Raw genomic sequence first — 25338 nt, forward strand, 5'->3', positions numbered from 1 at the left:
CACATTTAAATAATTTACATTTCATTTTATAATCCAATAGATAGTATGTATATGTGGGTATTAAAATGTAACAGTTACACTAGTTCTATTGCTTGTTCTATTGCATCAGGTGACTTTATTCTTTACTTGTTCATTGACTTGAATTATAAACATATACATATACATATACATATACATATACATATACACATACATATATATATACAATGACTTAATAAGAACAGTACAAACTCTCCTTGACTGTGTGGTCAGCTCATTCAAAGTGGGTCCACATTTAAAGACCACTCACAACATTTAACACTCTGTAAATGACTCATCACAGAAAAAAAAATACACATAGTCATAAACTGCTTTTGTTGCAACTGTCTGATTTACAGTAAGCAATTGGCAGAACAACAACCACTCCCTTTATTATTTTTGTTATTTATTATTTGGAACTTCTTAGAAAATCAATATACAAACTCATCACAAATTTTTCAATCTTTTAAATCGTTTTGGGCCACACAGTTTTGTTTGTGAGGAATGAGAAAGAGAAGCGATACCCATGGGTTTAAGAATGATAAAAAAAATTAGGACCGTTGCCATAGTGATTAACATATTTGAATGGGCAAAAGTCCTCAAAATGTTGCTTTTAAAAGGAAGAGGAAACCCATAAATAGAAAGTATGATACTATTGGTTGTATACAGCAAATTGTGTAACAAGTTTTTGAATAGTTGCCCAGACCATTTTTGCCTCCAAAGTGCTATGTTGGTATGACAACAAATTAGTGTGAATGCATCTTGGGGATGGTCCTGTCGTGTCAGCCAATCATAATGTTCACAAATACACAGAAATACAAGACATCCAATGCAGAGAAATACAGCATTTGGTCTGCACTAATGAGAGCAAATGGAACACCTAGACGACATATGGCGCGGTTCCACTGTACGGCCACAGGAGGCGGTCTGATTTGCAGAACATTGACTCAGTCCCTTTAGAAGAGTTGAGTGTGACAGGCTTCTGAGTAACTTCTTCTGTCAGCCTCTCTGCTCTTGTGCCTCGCGTGCCCTCGCTGTCACCGACGCCTCTTTGTCAACAGATTGCCGAGAATCTGCTGGATAAACATTGCAAAATTGAAAATGAGACTTGGCAGACTAGACTATTGCAGTGTATTAGAATCCAAGGCAAATACTTAAGGTTGTTCTTGAAAAGTAAATTTAAAACAAGGTGATATAGTAGAAGATAGGCGAGGTATTGCCAAGAACCTCACAATACAATACCTACCCATACATACATACATATTCTTACAAAAAGGTCTTAATTTGATGTTTTTATTGCTGTGAAAATATTGCATTGGGATTTTATGTCCACAGTGACCTTTGACTGATTTATGATTGAGACTCCTTTGCAGCTCAGCCTTAATACATAGTCAGCAGGTAGCCTAGTTAAGAGTATTACGTGACAATTTATAATGATTTGATGTTATTTGGGGTAACAGTTGCTCAGTTTGAAGCATGTTTGTCCACTGATCCGAAGGTTGGGGGTGTGACTCTCGCTCTTGACATAAACATCATCGATAGAGCGGTCAGATCCACTGGCCTACAGGTTGTCGGTGAGATTCCAGCTCCCATTGTCTGTGTACTGCGTGGATGTGTGTGTGAATGAGTAAGTAGTTCCTTGATGTAAAGCTCTTTGAGTGCCTTGAAGGTGGAAAAGCGCTCCATAAAACTGTGACCATTTACCATTTGTAAGTATCTCAATGCAGCATCTGTATATGTAGACTGCCAAGGAGTCCATCACAATGTATTGCTGCATCAACATTTTCAGTACAGCCCCTGGAGAAGACCTTACAGTGTTGTTTGCATTACATTATTAAAAGTGCTCTACACAACTTTTATAGCAGAACCGCCGCTTGGCTTGTCTCCGTGGTGATGTTTTTGCTTTGTCTGAAGTGTACGGCATCTATCTTCAATCGAGACAAGCACGTGGAGTGAAGTTACAAGTCAGATCTGTGGCGAGACCGTAAGAATGCATGTTTTTCAAGGTATTTTTGAGTAATGAAAATACCCATGTCATCATACTGTGGAGATAAACCCTAAATAGTCCATGTTAAAGCAAACTAGTGGATGCATGGAAGAAGTTCTAATCTGTTTTTTGTTTTTTTGTTAGTTCTACAAAGGCCACATACTGCAGATTGACTACATTAAAAGCACATGAGATTGCAAAAGAGGCATTTTGAGTTTACTGAGAAATGATTGAGAGGGTCTATTGATTGGAGTTGACTTTAGCAGCAAAAATGATTCAGCCATCATTCTGCGGGCGGCTCTCGTCACTCCGGGCTGAGGTGATAATTGGGCGCAGCAGACAGCCCGGGCTTTGTGTGTTGACAGCAGCACGCCTCAAATCCAGGTCAGCCTTTGTTCACAAGTGCAGTCCACCTTTCTGATGCGGCTCACCTCCGGGCCACGAACAAAGCTCCGAAATGACTCAATCTCTCTTAAAACGCTGTGAAATGTCTGCACTTGTGAAAGAACACATGTGGCCTCTGCAAGAAATAAATAAATATAAAAACGACAAACAAAGCACTTTTGTTGTGTGTCCAATGCAAAGAGACATGAACTGCGGGGTTAGAAATCGGGGTCATATGGTTTGAACATACCAGACACTTTTACAGTTTTTTCTAAAGACACTTCTGAAAGTTAGCGCTGAGATTACCAAGGTTAGATTCTACAAAAGACGTAATGGCTGCCTACATAAAGTGTCTGTGATTAAGCAAAACAATGTATGTTTCTAAAGCCTTTTCAGATGAAGGACAGCTGTAATATAACAATGCTTTAGTCATAATTAGCTGTCTGGGATCAGAATACACACTTTTCCAATACTTTACAATGAGACATCGTGGACTAGCCAGGCAACATAATTAGCTTGAAGTCGCTTTACAATTCCCTGCATTATTCATTCATTCCATTCGCTAGTCGCCAGTCTCTTGTCCCATGTCTTGCCCATGGACACAGCACCAGTATGAATTAGTCACAGCTGGTATTGAATTGTTTGGTTTGGACAGTGAATACTCTAACCACTGAGCCACTGAGGTATGAATCCAGATTGTTTCTTGGTCAAATCTGTAATACATTGAAGATTTAATCACGAAAAGAGATGTTTATTTTAATTACAGTGAGGTCACAGTGCATCCCCCTAGAAATCATGTAGTGAATCCCTTGAATCTATGCAATTTTAACCATTCATTTCTATCTGGTGTAGTCAAAGGCAAACTCTAACTTCATCTCACATTCAGATAAAAGAGGTGCGATTCATCGTGGGTTTCCTGTGTGAACCTGGGGATAGTCACCTGGTTCATACACATCTACAAACACAGACAGTGAAGACATCTGTGGCAGCCTTGAGAGCGTTCTTTCCCCTTTTGTGGTGCACAGCTGCTTTACTGATGAAGGTTCATAAGTGAGGTTAATTAAACAGCGTGTCTCGCACTTTTCTTTTCTCCCATTCTCCTCGTTCATACACACTTCTACTTACAGCGGTTGATTGGAGGTTTTCAGATGGGACTAAGATTCAGCAAAATATAGCAGGGTTGTGCTTCATTGCTCGTACAAGGGGAAATTACAATATTTCTATGACTATAGCTTGGCTGAATACTCATAGGAATGTTAGTCCTACTTGATTTTAATTAGCTGAACTGTATTATATCAGAAAATGAATCATGTGTTATAGACTTTGTGACTTCAGTTAGTTCGTCACACTTAAATAAACCTGACTTCAGCCATCTTAGGTGCAGATTTGACAATATTGAGTCAGTTTTCCCTGCAGTGTTTCGCCTTAATTCACTGTAGAAATGTAAATATGTCATTGAATTAACCTCAGGGAATGTGATATTCGCAAGTCTGAGTTTTAAAAATCGGGCTTTGTCATACTTGGTTAGAATGCCGTTAACATTGACTTTGTTTTGAATATATCTGTCTTATTCTTTTATAATTCTATCAATCAGGACTTTATTAGTCATGTAGCAAGTCAAAGATGATTTCATAAAAAGGTGAAAGACATATCCACATGGTTTTGAGAACAGCAGTATTTATTTAAACAGAGAAGGTAAGGTGACATAGTATCTGCTTAATAAATAGCTCAAAGAATAGGGATGGACAATAGGACCAAAATGAAATAAATATATAGGTTTAGGTCCAATTTGAACTCCTTTGAGAGTGCTTCACCCTGAACAATGTCAGATTCATAACATGTACTATATCGAAGGCCAGAAGCATTGTTGGGCGAGTGGGGTATTAATATTCATAGCTGGTAACTGGAAGCCTTTGGTTTATTGTCCAGCCCTACTCTAGAAGTTACAGCCAAGGTCAAGAAAACATTGGGCTTAATGAAATGGACTCATCAGAGAAAAAGAATAAATGGAACCAGTCCATGCCCGGACTATTCATCTTCCCAAATGGAGGACAAAGTAGTCCAAATCCAGTAAAACCTCCTACAGGTGAATCCGCATGCAACTCTCTCATATTACACACAATAGATATTTCCAATCTGAATGAAAGCAGCTCAGATGTACTTGACCAAACATACAATATTTTATCCACCTCAAGTGAAGAGATAAAATGATTTAACTCCAAAGACGGATTTTCGCCAGTCTATACAATAACAACATAGAATAAAATTAAGTGATTGTGCTTTTATAACCCAAGTAGGACAAATAATTAGAAGACAAGATGTACATCACTTTATAAAACATTAACACTTATATAAAATTTGATTTGAAGCACTTCTGTGGCAGTAAACAATTTACAAGATGGCTGGTAATGACTGAATATCACTTACAGTAAAAGAACGAGACAACCGACAAGCAAAGAGCACACATCTGCATCCGGCAGTCGTCATGACAACGCGAGTGGGACCACGACCACAGTGCATTCAGCTCACTTCGGCAGTCATGTGCACCAAAAGAGATAACAACTCCAAGTCCACAGATCAGCCTCTTTTTTCCAACATCTAATGACAAATAAAAAAGCAGGTTTTGTGCAGTTTCTTTTATAGTCCTTTTTTCTGTGCCATAAATGTCCTGCATCTGAAGCAAATGACAGATTTCAGTTTTCCTCTTTTTCCTCTCATCTTTTCAGGAACTGGAAAAAAAAAGCTTAATTTAATGATTTAATTTACAAGTAAAAAAGCATACATGTGGGTTACATGTGTCTATTTGCACATCTACTTGCAGCCTGATTATAAAACGTGACCATTAGTTTACCTTCCAGCCTGCGTAGTGGCTGACACATCCCCTCCCTGTTTGGTCCGTGATTCTTCATTCATAAAACTGGATGATTTCTTGTCAGACTCAGGCCTGTGAGTCTGACCTGATGGGAAAGTGGGGCGACTGTACAGAGGCACGTCCCCAAATTCTGGAAAAAACAATGGAAAAGAAGTTAAGACTGAACTGTGAGTCTGTGACGTGATGATGAGATAGCTGAGCTACCTGAGTGCTGTCGGTTTTTGCTGCTTCCTTTAACTCCTGTTGTAGTTTTGTGCTTTTCTTGTTCCTCGCTCTGCTCAAAGATCCCCTCTCTGATCCTCTGAGGGCCTGCACTGCCTCGTCGGCCCCGTGCCTCTCCAGAGCCCATCCGCGGCAGTGTGGCCCCCCTCACCCTGTAGTCCTCATGGGACACTGGGCTGGTGAAGGAGAGAGGCATGCACGTGTCTGGGGAGTGCATGCAGAGCAGAGGGTTAGGGTTAATAACAAAACAAATGCAATAGTAGTACAGCAGGAGTACTGATGATAAAGTACCGTCACTGAAGACGTCTTTGGGATGACAGCCATGAGCAGACTGGTTGTGTTTATGTCTGCGGGGCCTCTTATGTGTAACGGCAGGACTCATGTTGCTGTCGGTGGACAGGGGACTGCTGGGCCGCGGCAGTCTCCCTCCTGCATTCACAAAAAGCCATCAATCACAACAGTGTCCATGCCGTTGGTAATAGTGTGACAGTATGAATAATAGAATTGGCCAATTTATGGTATCAAGTGTTCTCATAGACTATAGTCTGATAATGGGCACAAAAAACTCATATATGTAAAAAACAATGTCAATATGATCCTCATCTGATGTGATTAAAAGTTTCGAGTCTAAACCATTTGTTTTAGCATAATTTAGTGAATTTGACTCCTTTAAGTGTCTATTGCTCTATACAACTCAGTTTCACTTGTTCGGCCTGGTTTCCCACCTGTGTCCTCTGTATATCTGCACATTCGTAGTCCAAGTAAATCCCTGTTGGAAGGCAGCGGCTGGTTGAAATCCCCGTCTGTGAAGAATGATCCCTCAGACGTGCTGACGATGCTGGAGCGGCCCGAGGAGATGTTGTCCTCTGAGGCCGAGCCCCAGCTGTTCACCATGGAGCCCGTCACGGAGCGGTCCAGCTCTCCGGTGCTGGAGGCCGGGGTCTGCTCCAGCCCGGGGTGCAGCAGTTTGAACGGAGACGAGTGGGCTCTATGGGCCTTAAGGTGCTGTTGACCGTGGTGCGGGCTATAAACCGCCTCAGTGGGCTCAGCTTCCTCTTCCTCCTCTTCTAACTCCTCCTCATCCTCCTCTTGACCATCAGTGTCAAGGCTGAGAGACAGAAAAAAGCTGTTAAACTTGAACTTGAATATAGATACAGACAAGAAAGCGCATGTTCATCCTGGTAGTCCAACAGGCTTTGTAGCCCTTGTGCAGTCAAAGGAACAAGGGCTGTACTATGACATTTTTTTTTTCCGAGTATAAAAAGTTAAATTTGATTTGCCTGAGCACATATATGATGTAAAAGCAACTCTTTGGGTCAAAATGAGTGCTGTCTGTTATAAATTATAAAGCATTTTTATCAAAGTAACACTCTGGCCCCTGAAAGTTGTGAAGCGCACTTATAAACTCATCCTGGTGAATAATTAGAATCAACAAAATTTGACAGTTTAAAATCAACTAGTTCTGTTTTTCATGTTTTTAAGAAAGCAAAAATCATTAAATCTGGGTTTAGTCTTAGATTGATGCTTTAAAGTTGTGGTTTGCTCTTTATTTATAGATCCTATCCACTCTTTACCCACTCTATATCATATATGTCATAAATAGCTTCTGTACACAAACACAAACACTATAACAATAACAATACATTGTTAAGTACTTCATTGATCCTGGTTTTGTGGTTGTTTATGATTTTTTTTGTTTGTTTGTTTGTTTGTTTTTTGTTTACACCTGGTTCTGTATTTATTTATACCTAGTTTATACTGTAGCTAGTTCATGTTTAGTTCAGGTATAGCTTTTGCTTATGTGTAGTTTATTCACCATTACTAACTCTCATATTTCTCCATGATACAAACCTATATATAATTTATATATTTCATAATAATAGTTACCTCTGCTGTTCATTTCCGTTGTGCAGGGAGGTGATTGGTAGTGATCCTTCAGAATGAGACGAGGCTGGGCCCCTGACTGGAGGAGTGGGGCAGCTCTCTGCTCTGTCCTCAGGGTTATAACTAAAAGAAAAGGTCAAACTTTCAGGAATCAATGTAGCTAGCAGCAGCACATCAGTCAAACCCACAGAAAATATATGGAATTTTGAGCTGTGACTCAAAACATACAGAATTTCAATCACAAGTAAATGTCAAGGAAATAAATGGTAGCACCCTCTGTCTGAGTTATTGATGCATACTGGTAGTGTTGGCAGTATATCAAAACTAAATGTATTAATGAAAGACATGGAGCGTCCAGAACTATATGAGCTTTTAGCACATTTTCACATATCAGTGGGTAGTGTTAGCACTTAGTATTAGTATTCATCACTTTGAAATGGACATACAATTTTAGCCTTCAAAATACTCAAACATGCTTATAAAGCTTGGATGGGCAATAAAAAATGTACCCAATCACAGCCTTTGTAGAAGTAGTTAAATGTCATTTCACATGCCATACAATTAAATTACCCCTAAAGCCACATGACTGCTCCCCCAGTGAACTCTGAGCTTCACTACTGTGTAATTACTTAAAGAGACAAAATTACATCAGAGCCATGCATTGAATTCAAAGTTAGTTTCTTTATTATTATTATTATTATTATTATTATTATTATTATTATTATTATTATTATTATTATTATTATCATGATTATGTTTTTCAGAAGCCCTAAAATTGTGGTGTTGTCTAAACCTGTCGACAAAGATGAGGCTTGTTTTGGTTGCAGGTGTTCACAAATGATATTAATTATACAGTGTGCCTGAAAATACTGAAAATTGGAAATGGTCCTGTTGTCTGCAAAATGCTCTGCTGTTAAAACAAGTAGAAATATTACCCTGAGATGATGTAGACTCCGGTCAGACAACAAGTCAAACAGCTCAGACATAAACGAAAACAACCTCTTATAGCTCATTTTTTAATTGATCTATTCACAAAACTATCTTTGAATAATTGGTAAATGCCATAAAGTTTGTAAACCCATTAGTCATAATTACTATACTGACTCGTGAAAGTAATGAAAGAATGGAATAATATGTTTTGGGCTTAATATGTGTACCTTGTCTTTGCACTAAAAGAGACATTTTTGTTCTTTTTTTGTACTGCAATAAGATTTGACCAATAAAGGTTGAAATAAATAAGTAATTAATTAATTTGCAGCGCATTTTAACAATATAGTTAGTACATTTAGAAAACACTTTACTCTTTATACTGCTTAAGGATTCTTCACTTCAATGATTTATTTTTCGTGATATTTTCAGTAGCAATAGATCACACTTGAAAATATTATGGTGATGTACCTGTTTTCCAAGGGCAGACTGTAGTCATCACAGTCCCATGCGTTGGGAGGGGATGCTGCCTCCCCCCAGCTCACTGCATTATGTTTTGGCATCTTCTGAACACGTCCTGCCTTCTTTGGATTTTGACTTCCTGGCAAGCGAAACAACATTGAGGTAAGTAAGGTAGACGTTTGAGGTTTGATATAAAAATGACTCAGATCTTTGTATTACCTGAAGTGCCACTGCTGCCTCTGTCAGAGCTGTGGTGGGAGCCCACAGTGTTGTTGTCCAAGCTCCGGTTATATGGGATGGTTTTGGGGTGGATTAATTCACCTCCTGAATGATGTTCTGTAATAAGGAATTATGTATTATAATCTGGTGATTGCTGGATAGTTGGCTCCAGGGGGACGGAAGTGATGGCATAGCTCAGGTTGCCATGGTAATGTGTACTCTTCTGTGGTTATGAACAAACCGAAACTATAATATTAACTGTATTATTTTTTCATTTTTTTGGTGTAAGAAGAAATAAGGCTGATAACTACAGCTGCGAATTTGTTATCTAACAGGGCATTCATAAAAAAAAGAGTGTCTGGTACTCAATGGGCTTTCCCTGTATAAATAAAGATGAATGACACTTTCCCTAACCTAAACCATTACTAATTACTAACCTAAATTATAACCCTGTTCTAAACTTCATCACTTTTTAATCACTAATCACAGCAGACAGTCTCTACAGGGCTTAGTATCTAGCATTAACCTTATACTCTTTCCTTTAATTGTTAATTAAGTTAGCAGTAAAACGTAGGCTTGTTGCTAACCTTAAGTGGTTTAATAGTCTAATAGTAATAAAAGTAGCCATTGCAGGGTTGTAATGCAAAAAGCAGATTTTTTTTTTACAACAGTACATTTTTAAGCTCTGTTGGATATACCTTCTACAACTGTCTGCTATGCTTACCTTTATTGAGCATATTCTGTGCCATGATGTTGTACTGCATCTGTGCTGCAATCTCTTTGGGAATAGGAGGGGGGTTAGGAGGTTTCCAGCATGGCATATCTACTGCTTCTCCTATAGCGCCCCCCATGGCTGGTTTATTCTTAATGTTAGACTGGATGAGTTGTGTAGTGGCATAGGGGATGGGCTCATAGGTGGCAGATCCCGTTGGACTCGCAAAGCACAAACTTGAGTTACTGAATGCTTTTAAGTCATTTAGCTTGTTGGCTAAATTGACATCGCTGTAAATGGGCATCTCTGATCCAAGTTGCTTGGCGTCTGGATGGTTGCCATAGTTTGCAATGCAGTCGGCTGTCAGACAAAGAGAATAGTGTTAATTCGCTAGGGGCATTCACTACATTCACTATTCATTCAGGAGGATGTTTCTCATTGTGTGTGTGGACCTGGCCGGCTGTATGTTGTCATGTTGCTGTCACTGGTGCCATTGCCGTTGTTGCAGCAGTTGATGCTACAGTCTTTGTGATTGGCACAGGCGTTTGGCCAGTTTTCAGGCAACCACAGATGGTTGAGGGGCTCTCCCATGCCGAGGAGGCCAGGCCTGGTGCAAGAAGCAAGACAGAGCTGTCAATCAAATGCAATTTTTAAACATACAAAATATATATTGCATTTTGCTTATGCTTAAGCAATTATTTGAGGGAAAATGGACACACTAATAGTATTAAAAAGAGTAGCAGTCATCACCATTTTTATTCTAGTAATATATATATATATATATAATAATAATATATATAAATATATTTTCATGGGTTTCAGTCTTGTGTTATAGGCAACATTTTGAGGACTTTTCACCATTCCAAAGATATGATATTGTGTTTTATACTGTTAATTGGTAAGACAAAGGTCCTATTTTTTCTGAAACCTTTGGATAGTAAAAGAAGTAGTCAGTAAGGTCAAAATCCCATCCAATTTCTCCGCTTTCATCAAACACAGATTCTTATAAATTCACAGTGGTAAGACATCTCCCCCTAGCGGAGGAACTGCGTAAGTGCATGGCATGCATTTCAGATGACAAAGAGACAAAAATATCTCTTACCTGCCGGCGCTGCATACAGACTCTCCCCTTTGATAGGCAACTGCAAGGTGAAGCAGAAAAAAGCATGCAAACTTGATGAGCTGTCAAAATGAGGGAACAGCCCGGGGCACAGGCAAACATAGAGAGGAAAACTCAAAGGTCTAGTCTCACTGCACTGCATCTTCCTATCACTATTAAAAGATGACAGATTTAATGTGCTACATGACAACACAAATAATTGTCAGTGCATTTACCAAAAGCAGCACAACACAATTAGAAGGAAGAAAAACATGCTGTTTTACCACTAGCACCAAAAATAACAAACATCAGAGTTCAGCATCTTCTATATTTATTCACATAAATAAAAACACAATCAGTATAACCTAGTTAACTTATGTCCTCAGGGCACCTCAGTCAGTCAAGTACAATAACTGCAGAAATTCTGTCTATATCTATATATCTGTCTCACTAAATGCATTATGTCTTACATTATAAAGTGTACAAATGTGGGCAGTAGTCAGATTTACAGCAATATTTCGATACAAATTAAAACAAAGGCCAGTAGTAACTCAGAGCATATGCTAAGCAACAAATATACAAATGCAAACAGCTTAAATGAGTTTACATTTGGTATTTTTATAGTGTAGTAGAGTGATGCCCCTATGAGTGTAGGGGACCCCTATGATATCCCTATGAGTGTAGTTTTCTGTCCCAAAGCTAAACTAATATAAGATAATAACAATATATATTTTTTTTATGATTTAAAAATTGCATTAAGATCATTTCATTGCCGATTGTGTGACAGACTACAGCTTGTGAACAAGTGAAAAAGTCTCATGCTATACGTACCTGTAGGAGTGAAAGTGAAAGATGGCACTGTAAGAAAAACAGACACAGATACATGAAGTAGAGGTGCAGAGCATTCATGTCCTATCTTCAATAATGAATACACACAGGCCTTTTATCAGCTGTAAAACTATTGCATAAATGTATTTCATAGACCAAACATATATCAAGCTTCTAATCAGACCGTGTGTATGTATTATTTGAATAATGAGACATACAAAATCTAAAATACATTAAAACACTTTGGGTGTAATGAATATTTTTGTCTGACACACTGAGAAACTGCTCAACCAATATCTTCTGTAACATTACGCCGCTCGCGATTGACTTGTGCAGGTAACATACAAAACAAACATTTCTAAGAGCCATATGTGGTTGAGTGTGTGACACTGACACTCAGTGTAGGTGAAGGTTCTTGTGACAGACGCCCGCGGGACATGCAGAAAATACCAGTGATGCTGTCCCAGATAGGCTAATGGCAGCTTGACAAGCCCTTGCTACTGAGACATGTTTAGTTTGTGAGGAAATGAGCAGCTAAAGGTCAGCCTTTGACGGTGGGGTTATTTCCAAATGCAAAGTGTCTCATTTGCGTGTGAAGTCTGTGTTTCAAAGGAAGATTAAAGCCTGGTAGTGTTCACTCTTTTTGATGTGCCCTGGCTATTATCTATCAGGGCTATTCATTAAGATCACTCAGGAGTCATCCACTGTTTCTGCAGGTGAAAAATGCCAGCGCTTCAACAAATGTGACCTTTACAGCAATCTAACCATACTGGAATTAATTTAGTATGACTGATTGGTAGCTTTGTTTTGAACGTGGGCATCAATCTTCCTTCATAAACATACCTTTTCTTATGCCTGTGTATGTGCTGCTGAGGCCACTTCTTTTCTTCCGGTGCCGGTAAAGCCACACACTGAAAATCATCAGGATGAGCCAGCAGGTGGCGCCAATGCCAGCGATAAAGGCAGGCTGCCTCACCACATCAGAGATCTGAGACAGAGTGTCCCTGGCTTGTGTGATGTCCATCATCTGACCAGCAGAGTCTAAACAAGTGGAGCAATAACAACATCAACAATAATGTGAGTAAATGAAAAATAACAGCAAGTGTTTGGTGGAATATAGCTAATAAAACATACGTATAAAATAATACTAAAACACAACAGAAATGTTTGTGTATTACTGTTTACCTTATTATAAAATCACATTAAAAGTCATTTTTTACAGTATAGTATACAAGGGTTGAAGTGAAAATCTAAAACAGAAGCAGACAAAAGTATATACATATATAAGCATCCTGTATATATCCTAAAGGCAATCTGTGTGGGTTCAAAAATACTTTTATTAACTTTTTATTAGGTATTTTGATAAGAATTGCTTTATAAATCTCAAATTTGAGAAATATCACTCCTTCCATCAATCACCAACAGCAATAAAGTGAAGAAATGAAAAAACATTATATTGTGTTATTGTGAAATATTGCACTTTTCTGAAACTCGTACCAAGTTGGAAGAAAGTAACATCACTTTTGGCTCCAGGGCCTGCTCCATTGCTCGCTGCTACTTCAACACTGTAACGGATTCCAGGGGCCAAACTTGAAATAAGCACAGAGTGAGTTGATCCATCCACCGACTGGTTCACGTGATAGCGGCTCTCATTACCCAAGCACCAAATCTGTCAAACAAGTGAGGAGATGACAGTGAGAGCCTGGGGGAAACATGCAATAATAGTAGACACAACAGAAACACAAAAGCGTAACTGTAAAACACAAGAGTCGGTTTGTACCTTGTATTCTTGAATGAGTCCGGCTTCTTCCTGTTGTGGGGGCGGTTTCCAGGCAACAAGGATGGCAGTCCCGTTGGCATCAGTCTTTGTTACAGTAACACCCTGGGGTGCTCGACTCGGGGCTGAAACAATGAGGATACACTTTAACCATGGAGACTTGTCCCTTATGACAAAGCTACTATTGTTGCGCCTGTGCATGTAAAATGTTGTACAATATAGGTGAACAAAAGAGACATATGAGTCAGGACTGTTTTGTCAGTTGTGTAGGCAGGGATTATCACGTTAAACCGTTTCGCTTTTGTTGTGAAAGATATAACATTTTAAGCTCTCAGTTGATTAATTAATGCTGCATTCTGCCCTGTGCTAACAAAATGTGCACAGATGGATTTGTGGCAGACTTTCTTTGTGAGCTCATATTCTTGTATTAATTGTCAGTGCCAAATTAATGTTTTGTTTTTTGTATTTAAAGTAAACTGTCATATTTCTGTGTAACCATGTATTAGAATGCCATTTTAAGTGATGTATTATAATTTGCTAGCTGGGTAACCCATCTTCATTATTTTTTTCTGTATCTCTACAAAGAATGATTCTCGCTCTAACATAAAGGTACACAAATCAAAACAAGAATCAATTTACTCGACACCTACCCATCACAATTAGGTAGTGTACCATCCTGACATACACAATATATTGCAATTTGACAACACAACAGTCTGTTTCATTCCAATGGATATGTTGATAGAAAGAAGCCTGCATATAAAACCTTATTTGTATTTGGCCGAAAGTGAGTGGGAGTAACCCGGCTCCAAAATCATTCAAAATTGCCTACAACACATTTCACCTTCACCACCAACACAAACAAAAAGCACAACTACCTACCTTCTTGTAATGTCTTGACCACTTTCACATCGCTGTCGGCTCCCTGGAACTCGTCAAAAAAGGGGCGCACTTTAAACTCATAGATGGATGCTTTTTTCAGCTGGGAGATGATCACTCCATCCTCCTGCAGGGCCCGGACCTCCAGGACGCTCCACTGACTGTCGGGCTGCCCATGCTCCGCCGAGGGTCTGTACAGCACCTTATATCCCTGGATGTAAAGCGACGGCTGTTCCACCTAATAAACCAAAATACAATTCAATCTCTAGTATTTATTTGTCTTCAACAGTGTAAAGTGTCTTTGGGTGTCATGAAAAGCACTATACAAGTGTTATGTATTATTAAGTTATAAGCAGAGGTGGGTAATACTTGAGTAACTTTTTAAAGAAACTGTACTTAGTAGTTGTCAGATTGCATACTTTTACTAATTCTAGAGTAATATTTAGTATGAAGTGACAGTGCGATACATACTCGAGTAAAGCTTTTGGTCACTCTTTCCACTGTGAGTAAGTCTATTATTGACAATACTAAATGATTAAACATTTGTGTTTCTTGCACTGCCCCGTCAAAGATGATTTAGCTTCTCATTTCTGTGGCGTATCCTTTAAAAATACCAGATGCTGCATTATTTATTGTTTTGTCCTTCCCTTTACATTAACTTCAAATGATAAATCAGATATTACATCCAAATGGTTACTTTTATCGTTCTTACGTGAATAATATATATTTTTTGAATAATTTATTGGACTACTACTTTGTACTTTCACCTTAAAGTAACGCTACTCTTACTTAAGTACAATTTCTACTCTACTCATCTCTGGTTTGATGGGATATATCAAATAGTCCTGTGTTTGTGAGCGCCTTTATGTTTACAATACACATCCTATAGGGTTTTTCCATGCTTTCAGACATTATGTTTGGCATCAACCACACTATGAGGTCATTAATAGTTTCCGTCCGACTTTTCTTTTTTTTGTATTCTGTTTAAAGTTATGTCTTGAGTGCATCTAAACCACATGTTCACAAATGTTTCCAGAGATGCGTTCAAAGGCTGCCGCAGGAGCATCCAGATGGAAAATATACCGCACTGGGTCACCTCTGAAAGCTCACTGGGTTTGAGTCAAAGCTGCACAAGGCTAGTGTCCTTGTTTTGTCCTAACTCCCACTGTTTACTGCAGCGGAGGGTGCTCTGATACTGAGAGGAATATAAAGAAGACAACATAATGCGAGGTAATGTCAAAAGCTTGTGTATCTTTGTAGGAAAAACAGCATCATTATTATTTATTTGATTGGGAACATGCATTTGACTGATCATCTGTAACAGTTACAGTGGATTATAGCAAAGGTGCAATAGAATAATGTCGTTTGAATCATCTCTAAGACAGTTTTTTCTACCATACTGTTTGTCTCCTGTTTGTCTCCATAGATATATTATTCCTCTACGCAGAATGTTCCACAGCATATTCATCCTCATGGAAACAAGCAGGCAAAGACACGAGCCAGGCCAAGTTACAGGTCAGATCTCTGGAGAGGAAATCCCGCTCTCAAAAACAAAGCTTGTTTTTCATGGTTTTTGGCAATAAAAGCACTTGTAATCGAATGGAAGATATATATGTGCGTCTAATGTGATACTGAGGACCATTCAAGCCAAAGCCATAATAAAAAGTTACATAGTGCTCCTTTAAATTATGAGAGTTTATGAACATGTTTATTATGTGATGCCTTAGCCTTGTTTACACATAGAATAAAAAGACACAAGTAGAAAAAAAGTGAAGCGAAATATGGAAAATAAGAACTGTATGAAAATATACCTGAATATATAATTTAGGAGATGTTTACAAAGGTGGAGACACTGTAATTATGGCTTTACAAAAATGTCAGGGCAATGAAAGTTCTGAATTTTTGTTTGGTATTTTAAAATTGATAATTGCGTGTTTTTAAAAATAGTGAGGAGTATTTGACTTGGACAAAAATATGCCCCCCAAATATTATCCAAATGTAGATAATTAGTTGAATTGCTTTGAAATGTGACATTATTTTCTACCATCCACTGCAGTCTGACGGAGGAGGAGGACAGCACAGTTGGGGTGTGCAGGTGGATCACTACGTCTCCCAGCTCCCTCTGTATGTGCCGGTGATCCACTCCCAGGATTGTTGAGCTGCCGTCTGTCCAGAAAATTCAAGAAAACTCATTTGGTTACTGTCAAATCCTTCCAATATACTGGTCTTTACATAGTGTTTTTATTAGATTTTCCATACCAACCTTGTGTCCTTATTGAGTCAGATATGGGACTGGGGTCACTCAGGCCATAAGCATTCAGAGCTCGGACCATGAAGAGGTAGATGGCCCCAGGCTTTAAGTTCTTCAAGACATAGCTCTGTGTCTTCACATGCTCTGCCACCGTCACCCATCTGTTGCCTAGGGTGTTGCTGCAGGGAATAAAAGAAAAAGTGAGAATTTCTGTTTTCAGTTTGAAACATACAACTCATGTATTAAGAAACAAAGTGCATGGGACAAACCTAAAGGCTTCAATAATGTAGGATGTAGGGAAGGAGCCCGGGGATTTCCACGTGAGGGACACAGAGTTGCGGCTGATGTCGATCACTTCAGGTTTAGAGGGGGCACTGGGGAGGAGGCTGGGGTCTGAGGGTGGGCTGCTGTGCACTGGGACCCCAAATTCTGTCAAATCAGAATCCAAATGAAAATGTATTTAACACATACAATATGGCACAAATCAAATATATTTGAGAGAAAACTTAATTAATTGAGTAAAACAAAACAGTATTTTGTTTCAACAACAGAGAGTGGTGACCCACTTAAAATACTGAGGCAAGATGGGTTTTGTTCAGTTGTGACTTCATGTGGAACATTGCAGAATGGCCATTTAACTGGCCTGCTTAGACAGATACAATTACTTCTATTCTATGATGATTGAAACATTGTTGTTATTATTATTATTATTATTATTAGTAGTATTAGTATTAGTATTAGTATTAGTATTATTATGCATTAAAAACAAATTCCATGCTGTTCTAAAGGCAAATAAATGTTATGTATAGAAGCAAAAAACAAAATCTAGATGACGTTGATACCTTCGACTTGTAAATGTGCATTCCAGGTGGCCTCTCCACTGGGACTTGTTGCTACACAAGTGTAGAGGCCTGTGTCTCCAAGCTACAGAGGAAATAGAATTATTAGAGAATTTAACACATTTATACTGTTTCATTTATATCCTTAGATGTGTACTTTGGCATAGCGGATCTCCAGAGACCCTGTGTCAGTGAGGGACGTGCGTGAGTCCACAGGAGACACCAGGACCCCGTCCTTCTTCCACTGGACTGAAGGAGGAGGAGTACCACTGGTCTGACAGCGCAGCACCACTGTACTGTCCACAGCCACTGTCTGATTGAGAGGACCCTGCCTTATTACAGGGGGAGGGTGGTCTAAGCCCGCTGTTACACAAAAAGACAAGTGGATAGTTAGAGGGGAAGACTTATCCTGAATACTGAACACATACATTCCATACACTATTAAAATATTCTTGGGATAAAATTCAGTGTTTCAACTTTTCACATCATCAACCAAACCAAAATGAAGTGGAGCACAAAGTATGAGTAGTAGATCTGAATATGCAATTACAAAATAAATAGTGCAAGAATATTAAAAATATCACAACTGCATGTCTTTTTCTCTGAAGCAAAGAAAGCTGTTGAATCCCCTCTAGTTTCTGCTCTCACACTCTAATCTGCTGACAACCATAAACCAGCCTCACAAGATCAAAAGTCAAACTGGAATGAGAGAGAGTACAGATATGATGCATTATTTACCGAAATATATGAACAAGGTTCATATAAAATGAAGTACATTTGCAGGAACATTTCATTTCACTTGTTGAACGTAAATACAAGGAAATGGACATGTTGTTCATTTGGCAGTGGCTCTATTCTAAATAATATACATAGACCCAAAAGGTTTTTACCTTTGAAATTGAAAATAAAATGTTAAAAGTTTAAAACACTGAAAATGAAAATGGAAACCTGCCAAAAGATGAAAGCCTGATAAGATATGAAAGATTTTGAGAGGAAAAAAACTGAAGAGAACAATAGGTCTGGAAAGGGCTCGCAGAGGCAGTGGTGGAAAAAGAAATCAACTTTTCCCCTCCAGCGGAGAGCAACTAATCGTTCATTCGGCAGTAGGCACAGCTAGAACCATCTCCAATCACAACTGTGCAGCTCGGGCTAATAACAAACCCACTTAGATAACGTGCCTCTTTCTCTCACTTTAGAAAAACCCGATGGATGAGGAGAAATAAATAAAAACAGTAAAATAAAAAGGGATGATAGAAGATGGAGGAGTGCCTCGGGTAATGTAGACCAGTTATTTCCATACAAATGCAGCACTCCAAACAGGCAGAGTGCTGCTGAAAATTTGGGGGAAGGGAAGAGAGAAAGTGAAGTGGCATAGACCAGTGAAAATATTACATCCAACAGGGCCAGGGTCTTTTTTCTTTCCATTACCTGTATCAGATGAAGGGGATGTCAGTCATTTCCCCACAGGGGGAGCGGTACCAATTTAAGCAGAGGATTATCCATTATTGCTAATAGACCTGCACCAAGCAACTCACGGGGTCTAGTAACTATCTGCATAAGCCTAAAGCAATTATCCCCATTAATTCGGTGTACGTACAGTGGAAAGTTACCTCAACACGTGTATGGGAGATTACACAGGTCATTAAATTGGGAGGCCGCCAGACTTTACGGTAATGTTTAATTACAAATCTGAGCCTTCAAGCGAATTTAAATGACTTTTTGTGACAAGCTGTTGATGCAATTATTTCATCATGAAAGATTTGGAGGACAGTCGGTTAAGTACCTGGGATTGATGTTGTACAGAAGTAATGTTTTACATATATGCTCTCTGGAAACAATTGCAATATTTACAGTGAATCTGATTAGTAGCTGTGACTGAAGCCAAGACAGAGCTTAATGTACTCTAATATTGTTGCTTCATTTAACCCATTACATGAATCATTAAATGCAAAAGTGTAGTTTGCTGGTCAAGAAATAAAAATGTATAATTAATATGTATATTAAAAGCAATAATGAAAAGAAAACTATCTTAGCTTTTTTTTCCAAATGTGCAATCAAAATGCCACCTTCTGCCACCTACAGACAATATAACATAAGTTCATGGACAACACAATTTCATTATCTGTTCATATTTACAAGTTGTTTTTCTTTTTTGTTTTTTTAAATTGGCAACAGTCTTCTTCTTTCTCCCCTCTGAGAACAGCCTGTTGGGTTATGGCAGTGCGACCCAATAGTACCCTTAATGAAGACAGATAGTATAGTTTTTTATAGTTAGCGGCTGCCAACAGATCATTTACCACTGCCTGGCTGAGCCTCTGATCCAGCACATTGGTGTCCTTGCAGAATGACTGGACAGCTGTGTAAAGCCTGTGGTGAGGATTCTTGTACAAGATGGGAAAAGGACACAAGGTCTGAAGGACAGCCCTAAAATATATCCACATTTAGACCAAGCTACAATGACAAATCCCTAATGTTAAGTGTTCAAAGTCGTGGCATCGATTTTTATGAGCTTCCAGGTCGGCTAGAATATACTTGCACTAGCAGTTGCATTTCTGTGGCTATGTGTCCAGCATAAAAACGCTTAAACAAACATAAAAACCTGCACAATGTAGCCCTTAGATCATTTACCCAATATGCTAACCCAATATGATCCTATAGCTACCTATTAGGTTAGATGTTGATAAACTAGCTAATATTTACTGAACTTATGTTCTTGATTAGTTGTCTTGATTAGTCATAAGGTATTTGACGGACATTGCTATTCTATCTTGGGGTCTTGTTCAAAGATGGTACACGAGACTGAGGAGCTGAGTTGAAAGGCAAAGCTCTCGATTTGCCGGTCAATCTATGTCCGGTCTACCTACCCTATGGTCATGAGCTTTGGGTAATGACCGAAATAACAAGACTGTGGATAGAAGTTGCCAAAATGAGTTTCCTTCGTAGAGTGGCTGGGCGCTCCCTTAGAGATAGGGTGAGGGGCTCAGTCACATGGAAGGAGCTTGGAGTAGAGTTTCTGCTCCTCCATGTTGAGAGAAGCGAGCTGAGGTGACTTGGGCATCTGTTCAGGATGCCCCCTGGACAACTCCCTAGGAAGATGTTCCAGGCATGTTCCACCAGGGGGAGGCCCCAGGGAAGATCCAGGACATGCGAGAGGGACTCTGTCTCTCGGCTGGACTGGGTGCGCCTTGGTGTCCCACCGGAGGAGCCGGAGGTGAGGGAAGTCTGGAAGTCCCTGCTTAGGCTTTTGCCCTCGCGACCTGGCTCCAGATAAGCGGAGAAAGATGGACAGATGGATACGATTCTATTGAAATTGTAAATAATGCATTATGATCTGAGTAGACATGACATCATTGTACTGAAATCCAGTGCAGTAGAAGCATCTATAGATACTCTGAACATAATGTAAAAAGCCTATTTCACTTTAATGAACCATTACAATTAGAAGATTTTAATTGGATGATTGAATTAGTAGTGGGACAATGGTGAAATCCAATGCCTTTCAGAATGACAGTCTTTTCATAGCATCACCATGGAAACAGAGTGGTTTGAGTCCTGCCAGTAAACAAAATGCACCCCGTATTCAGCTGAGGCCCCACCCTCTAGGTCACAACCCATTGCAATAAAAGCCCACATCAGTTTATAGACCCCGCGATATCCATTTGCAAAAAACAAAACAAACAAAAACAAAAAACGACCATGTTTACCCCAAAGATAAACCACTTAAAACATAGTAGGGGTAAATACAGCCAGTGTTGTTTACTCACAGTCAGTGACCTCCAGCAGTGCTTTGGTTATCACACTTCCAGCAATGTTAAGAGCTTGGCAGCTGTAGTAGCCACTGTCTGATCTCTGGACATCAGTAATGGTCAAACTGCCCATCTGGGACACGGACAGCCGGCTAAACGGCTGCGGCGGCTGGTATGAGAACAAGAGACTCTAAAAGACAGGAGATCACACAAGTTAACAAAACCCATTCATTAGCTTAATCTGAGAGGTAATTTATTGTAATGACAGAGTAGTGTAGTGCTAGTATCACCTCGCTGCCCTCCCTCTGCCAGAAGATTGCAGGCTGGGGGTTGCCGGTGGCCTCGCACTGGAAGGTGACTGTCCTGCCCACTGCTACCACCTGGTTCCTGGGACGGATCGCAAAAGCAGGGGGCACTACAGTAGAGGAGGTAAAAGAACACAATTATCCCTGACCACACCTTTGTTATTACAAGCCTAAAATCTCAGGGAGCAAACTAAAGGGTTGTTTCGGCTTATATGAGGGGCAGCTCCTTACTCGTAAATGTAAGGAAGTAGAAAGGATCACTCTACTCTATCACCAGTATTCAGTTTAAACCCCAAAATGAAACCGTTTAAACTTCAGACAACATATTTACATGGGTGTGCATTACATTTAATCTTAACAACTTAATTAAATACATTAAATATATCTTAGGGGAAAAGGAAATTATCATTTCCCATCACAATTTTATAACATCTTGTCATAATATAAATTTGGAAAAAACATTACTGTTAGCTCTGTCACAATAACACATTTTGAAGTACGATATGTTGCTGAAGACGATAAACGAGAGTATTGAAACTAATTTATGCCACTGACACAATAACCCTAAAGTTGAATTATGAACAAAAAAAACTATTCTAAATGTACAATATCCTCCTGAGAACCAAGGGAAAAAAGTGTCCTAAAATTACTGTTTTTGTATGATTTCCTATCTATTTGGGCCTAAAAAAACACCTTACAATTTAAATTTTTGTAAAAATATTTTTTATTTTAATTTCACAGCATGTCCACTGTAGAGTACAACAGGACGATATCTATGTGAAAATAGAAGTGAATTTAGAAAATGAGAAAAAAAGAACAGATATCTTTAGAGTGATATTCTCTCAAGAACAAATTCAATTTGAACAAAAACAATAAAACTGTAACACTCTTACAACAAAATGTTTGTAATAATACACTACATTGTAATGTAAAATATGTATTCAGTTCAACAGTGAAGTATAAGACATAGAACATAAGTAGTTCTGCTTTTCTTCTTCTGGATATTTTAGCTGTGGTAATCATTGAAGCATGCTTTCTTTTTGGTTATGCAGAGGAACATCTTGCATTTGGAGCACCTGATGTATGTCTTACCATTGCAACCCTTATTCCTGCATCTTTCTGCATGTTTGATATCCAACATCTCTGGCATGTGTCTGGCTCCTAGCCTGCGTACAGATGGCTCTGGTTGTGGGATCCTTGTTTTTGTTGGTGGCTGATACTCTTCCTCACTGTCTTCACTGCTGTCATCAAATGAAGGACTATCCAGCAGCTCTTCAGCCAGGTGCAATTTGAAGTCCAGGTACTGCTGTGTGTTCTTAGCTGGTCGATTCAGTGCTTTGCTGTCAGACTTGTACTGGATCCAAGCGTTTGTGATGGCAACATCAAAGAAATGTGTCATCACACGTGACGTCCACTTCTTGGTCCTGGTTGACATGCGGTAGAAGCTCAGCATTCGGTCACAGAGGTCTACGCCACCCATGTTGTTATTATATTCCCTGACTACTGCTGGCCGTCTCACCTGTACATGACCTTTGTCTTTGTTGGACCATCTGCTGCAGATATCCTCTGGATCTTTACCATAGACAGTAGAGGCCATCAGAACTGGTTTATTATCAAACCATTTTGTCACTGCCAGCTCAGGTCCCCTCCGGACCAATGTCACCGAAGCCCCTCTCCCTTCTTTTCTCAGATGCTTATCTCCTGGCAGCTGGCATTGCTTTGGAAGCCTGTTCTTCATAATGGTTCCAGTTGCTGGAAGACCCTTTGAGAGCAAAGCGTCCATGAGATTGATCGTTGTGAAATATCGATCAAAAAACACATAAGTTCCTGTAGGAACTGACTCGACCATTCGCAACACCGCTGCAGCTCCAACTCCCAGTCTTTGGCCCATAAAGGTGTTCTTGCCCTGATAGACCTCGAAATCCAGGACTAGACCGTTTGGCGAGGCAAGCACAAAAACCTTTAGGCCAGTAGGGTTTGGCTTTCCTGGCACATACTGCCTAACTGGGCAGCGGCCTGTGAATGGGATGATTTGCTCGTCAACGCACACCTTGTCACTCCTTGAAAGGCTGAGACAACCTTGCCTCACGCGGTCAAGCAATGGTCTGACTCTCCAAAGAATGTCCGACTCCTTTGCCTCTTCAGTTACATCCAGGTCATTGACAATCTTGAGTGATCTCCTCAGCTTGTAGAACCTATCTCTTGTCATTTTCCTGCTAATAACTGGCACTTTAGTCTTTTTAGCCCAAAACATTTTGACTCTGGGATAGCCAAGGCAGGCCATATGTACTGATATGCCAAAAAAAATCTTAATTTCTTGGGCAGTAGTATTCAGTGACACTCCTATAGTTTGCAGCTGTCTTTGATTTGTAAAAGCTGCCAGATCCTCAAAGATTCTGTTATCGATGTACTGTGAAAAGTACTGAATTGGACTCCAGTATTCACGGATTGTAGGGTCATCTTGATAGGCAGGAAGCCCAGGTAGCACAGGTCTGAATCTGTTATGATGGGGGAAAAAAATCAATCATTTTTTTCATATCAATTTGGATTAATGCAGTAATTCATGGATGTGATATGACTCCCTATTGACCAACAAACTTTATAAGCATATTTTTTGGTAATTTGCATATATTTAACAGCATTTACACCTATTGCAAATACTACAATCATCTAGCATGATCATAAAATATAATACATTAGTCTGAAACTAAATAAAACATACAAGTTACTCCTGGCCCACAGAGCACGACGACTTTGCTGCTCCCTCACTGCCTCTGACTCTGTCTCATCCGATTCTCCTGCATCTTCTTCCTCTCCTTCATCATCATCATCATCTTCACCTATCACAGGCTGATACTCCTCATTCTCATCCTTTTCCTCATCTGAAAGCTCCAAATCTGAATCTCCCTCTACTATCCGGTATAGAATCCTCTCTGCTTCACTTCTTTCACCTACAACAATGTGCAGTCATTAAATACATTAAAATGGTCCTGGTGTCCACTACAGTTGACATTCATTAAATGCCTGTTATTTCAAAACAGAAATAATGAAACTGTTTTCAGATGTAAAAATGTTGTTCTTAACATGTTTATGAACAAGAAAATATATAATTATCATGGTAAAAATAGCAATAGATAAAGAATATTTGACTTACCTGTCCTCTTTCCATAAAATGTGGTTGTTGGTATGGCAGCCATCTTGATAGAGGAAAACAGTAAAGTTCCCAGCATGCAAACCCATCACATGACACATCACTGGAAAGCCCAGGATGTCCCCTACAGAATACTGTAGGGCTTGGGAGGGTTACTTCAAATACTTAAGAAAGATACAGGTGAACAAAATGTCCATTGTAAAGGACACAAATGAATGGGCCGGGTCTCAGGAGGATATGGTTAAAAACATATAAAACAATAAATAAATAGCAGAATGAAATGTTCTGTAAGTTTGTATCTATAATTAGCTCAAATCTTATTACAGAAAAGGCGTATAATCAAATGTTTTCCACTAGTACAAAAAAGTCCCCACGATAAATACTGACCCTCAAAAATGACTGTTCCATCTATCATGTATTGAACGATAACTCAATGCAGTAACTGTTGTGACAGGCCTAATTACTGTGTTTTTCCATGGGTTTCATGGAAATGATTAAAAATTAGGACCATTGCCATAACGATTAGAAATTTAAAACAACATATTATATCATTTGTATTTTAAAAAGTCCTCAAAATGTTGCACATAACTTGAAGCTGTAACTCAACAATGAGCTAATTAGATATGCTACTTAACACAATGCTACAATCGTAACAATTATACAAATGTAGCTGTACTAATCGCTCATTTGAAAATATATGGCACTCTTTGTTTCTGTTTACACACACTAGAATGATCTCCAGTGCTGCGGCAAAAATGGCTTTTTCATTACTATCC

The 25338-nt window shown here is 39.2% G+C and overlaps 2 protein-coding genes across 5 annotated transcripts in view; both read right to left on the reverse strand.

Annotated features, from left to right (window-relative positions):
* Positions 1-4046: 4046 nt before the first annotated feature.
* Positions 4047-25338, reverse strand: part of LOC117381318 (roundabout homolog 1-like) — a 98651-nt gene continuing 77359 nt past the window's right edge. For both annotated transcript variants that reach the window (XM_055226375.1, XM_033978267.2), the window contains 23 exons: positions 21397-21521; positions 21125-21296; positions 17518-17723; positions 17364-17445; positions 16791-16950; positions 16534-16700; positions 16315-16436; positions 14274-14508; positions 13395-13516; positions 13112-13283; positions 12458-12655; positions 11618-11644; positions 10790-10829; positions 10140-10294; positions 9700-10047; positions 8976-9092; positions 8766-8895; positions 7371-7490; positions 6209-6591; positions 5775-5912; positions 5466-5687; positions 5241-5391; positions 4047-5118 (listed from right to left, as the gene is read on the reverse strand). In XM_055226375.1, the coding sequence (XP_055082350.1) occupies positions 5112-5118; positions 5241-5391; positions 5466-5687; positions 5775-5912; positions 6209-6591; positions 7371-7490; positions 8766-8895; positions 8976-9092; positions 9700-10047; positions 10140-10294; positions 10790-10829; positions 11618-11644; positions 12458-12655; positions 13112-13283; positions 13395-13516; positions 14274-14508; positions 16315-16436; positions 16534-16700; positions 16791-16950; positions 17364-17445; positions 17518-17723; positions 21125-21296; positions 21397-21521 (3599 nt within the window). In that variant the 3' untranslated portion in view covers positions 4047-5111. The remainder of the gene's footprint in view (positions 5119-5240; positions 5392-5465; positions 5688-5774; positions 5913-6208; positions 6592-7370; positions 7491-8765; positions 8896-8975; positions 9093-9699; positions 10048-10139; positions 10295-10789; positions 10830-11617; positions 11645-12457; positions 12656-13111; positions 13284-13394; positions 13517-14273; positions 14509-16314; positions 16437-16533; positions 16701-16790; positions 16951-17363; positions 17446-17517; positions 17724-21124; positions 21297-21396; positions 21522-25338) is intronic.
* Positions 22503-24672, reverse strand: LOC129456772 (piggyBac transposable element-derived protein 3-like). 3 transcript variants are annotated; one of them, XR_008648931.1, is made up of 5 exons: positions 24566-24672; positions 24134-24362; positions 23253-23909; positions 22767-23173; positions 22503-22731 (listed from the first exon to the last, which is right to left on the reverse strand). XR_008648931.1 is itself a non-coding variant. In XM_055226377.1 (5 exons), the coding sequence occupies exons 1-4, from the start codon at positions 24639-24641 to the stop codon at positions 22794-22796; spliced, it is 1326 nt and encodes a 441-aa protein (XP_055082352.1). In that variant the 5' UTR covers positions 24642-24672; the 3' UTR covers positions 22503-22731; positions 22767-22793. The 3 variants fall into 3 exon arrangements, 2 of the variants coding, with proteins under 2 accessions (XP_055082352.1, XP_055082351.1); XM_055226377.1 differs by having other exon boundaries at positions 22767-22835; positions 22931-23909; XM_055226376.1 differs by having other exon boundaries at positions 22767-23909.

This window comes from Periophthalmus magnuspinnatus, chromosome 14 (genome assembly GCF_009829125.3).
Source record: "Periophthalmus magnuspinnatus isolate fPerMag1 chromosome 14, fPerMag1.2.pri, whole genome shotgun sequence".
In the NCBI taxonomy this organism is placed as follows: domain Eukaryota; kingdom Metazoa; phylum Chordata; class Actinopteri; order Gobiiformes; family Gobiidae; genus Periophthalmus; species Periophthalmus magnuspinnatus.

What these genes read in the sequence shown, in the direction of transcription:
- LOC129456772 (XM_055226376.1), bottom strand. Translation starts at nt 24,641, where the DNA reads ATGCTGGGAACTTTACTGTTTTCCTCTATCAAGATGGCTGCCATACCA. An exon ending in ATTTTATGGAAAGAGGACAG is followed by an intron (nt 24,363 to 24,565) that starts GTAAGTCAAATA and finishes ACATTGTTGTAG; the next exon opens with GTGAAAGAAGTGAAGCAGAG. An exon ending in CTGTGGGCCAGGAGTAACTT is followed by an intron (nt 23,910 to 24,133) that starts GTATGTTTTATT and finishes CCATCATAACAG; the next exon opens with ATTCAGACCTGTGCTACCTG.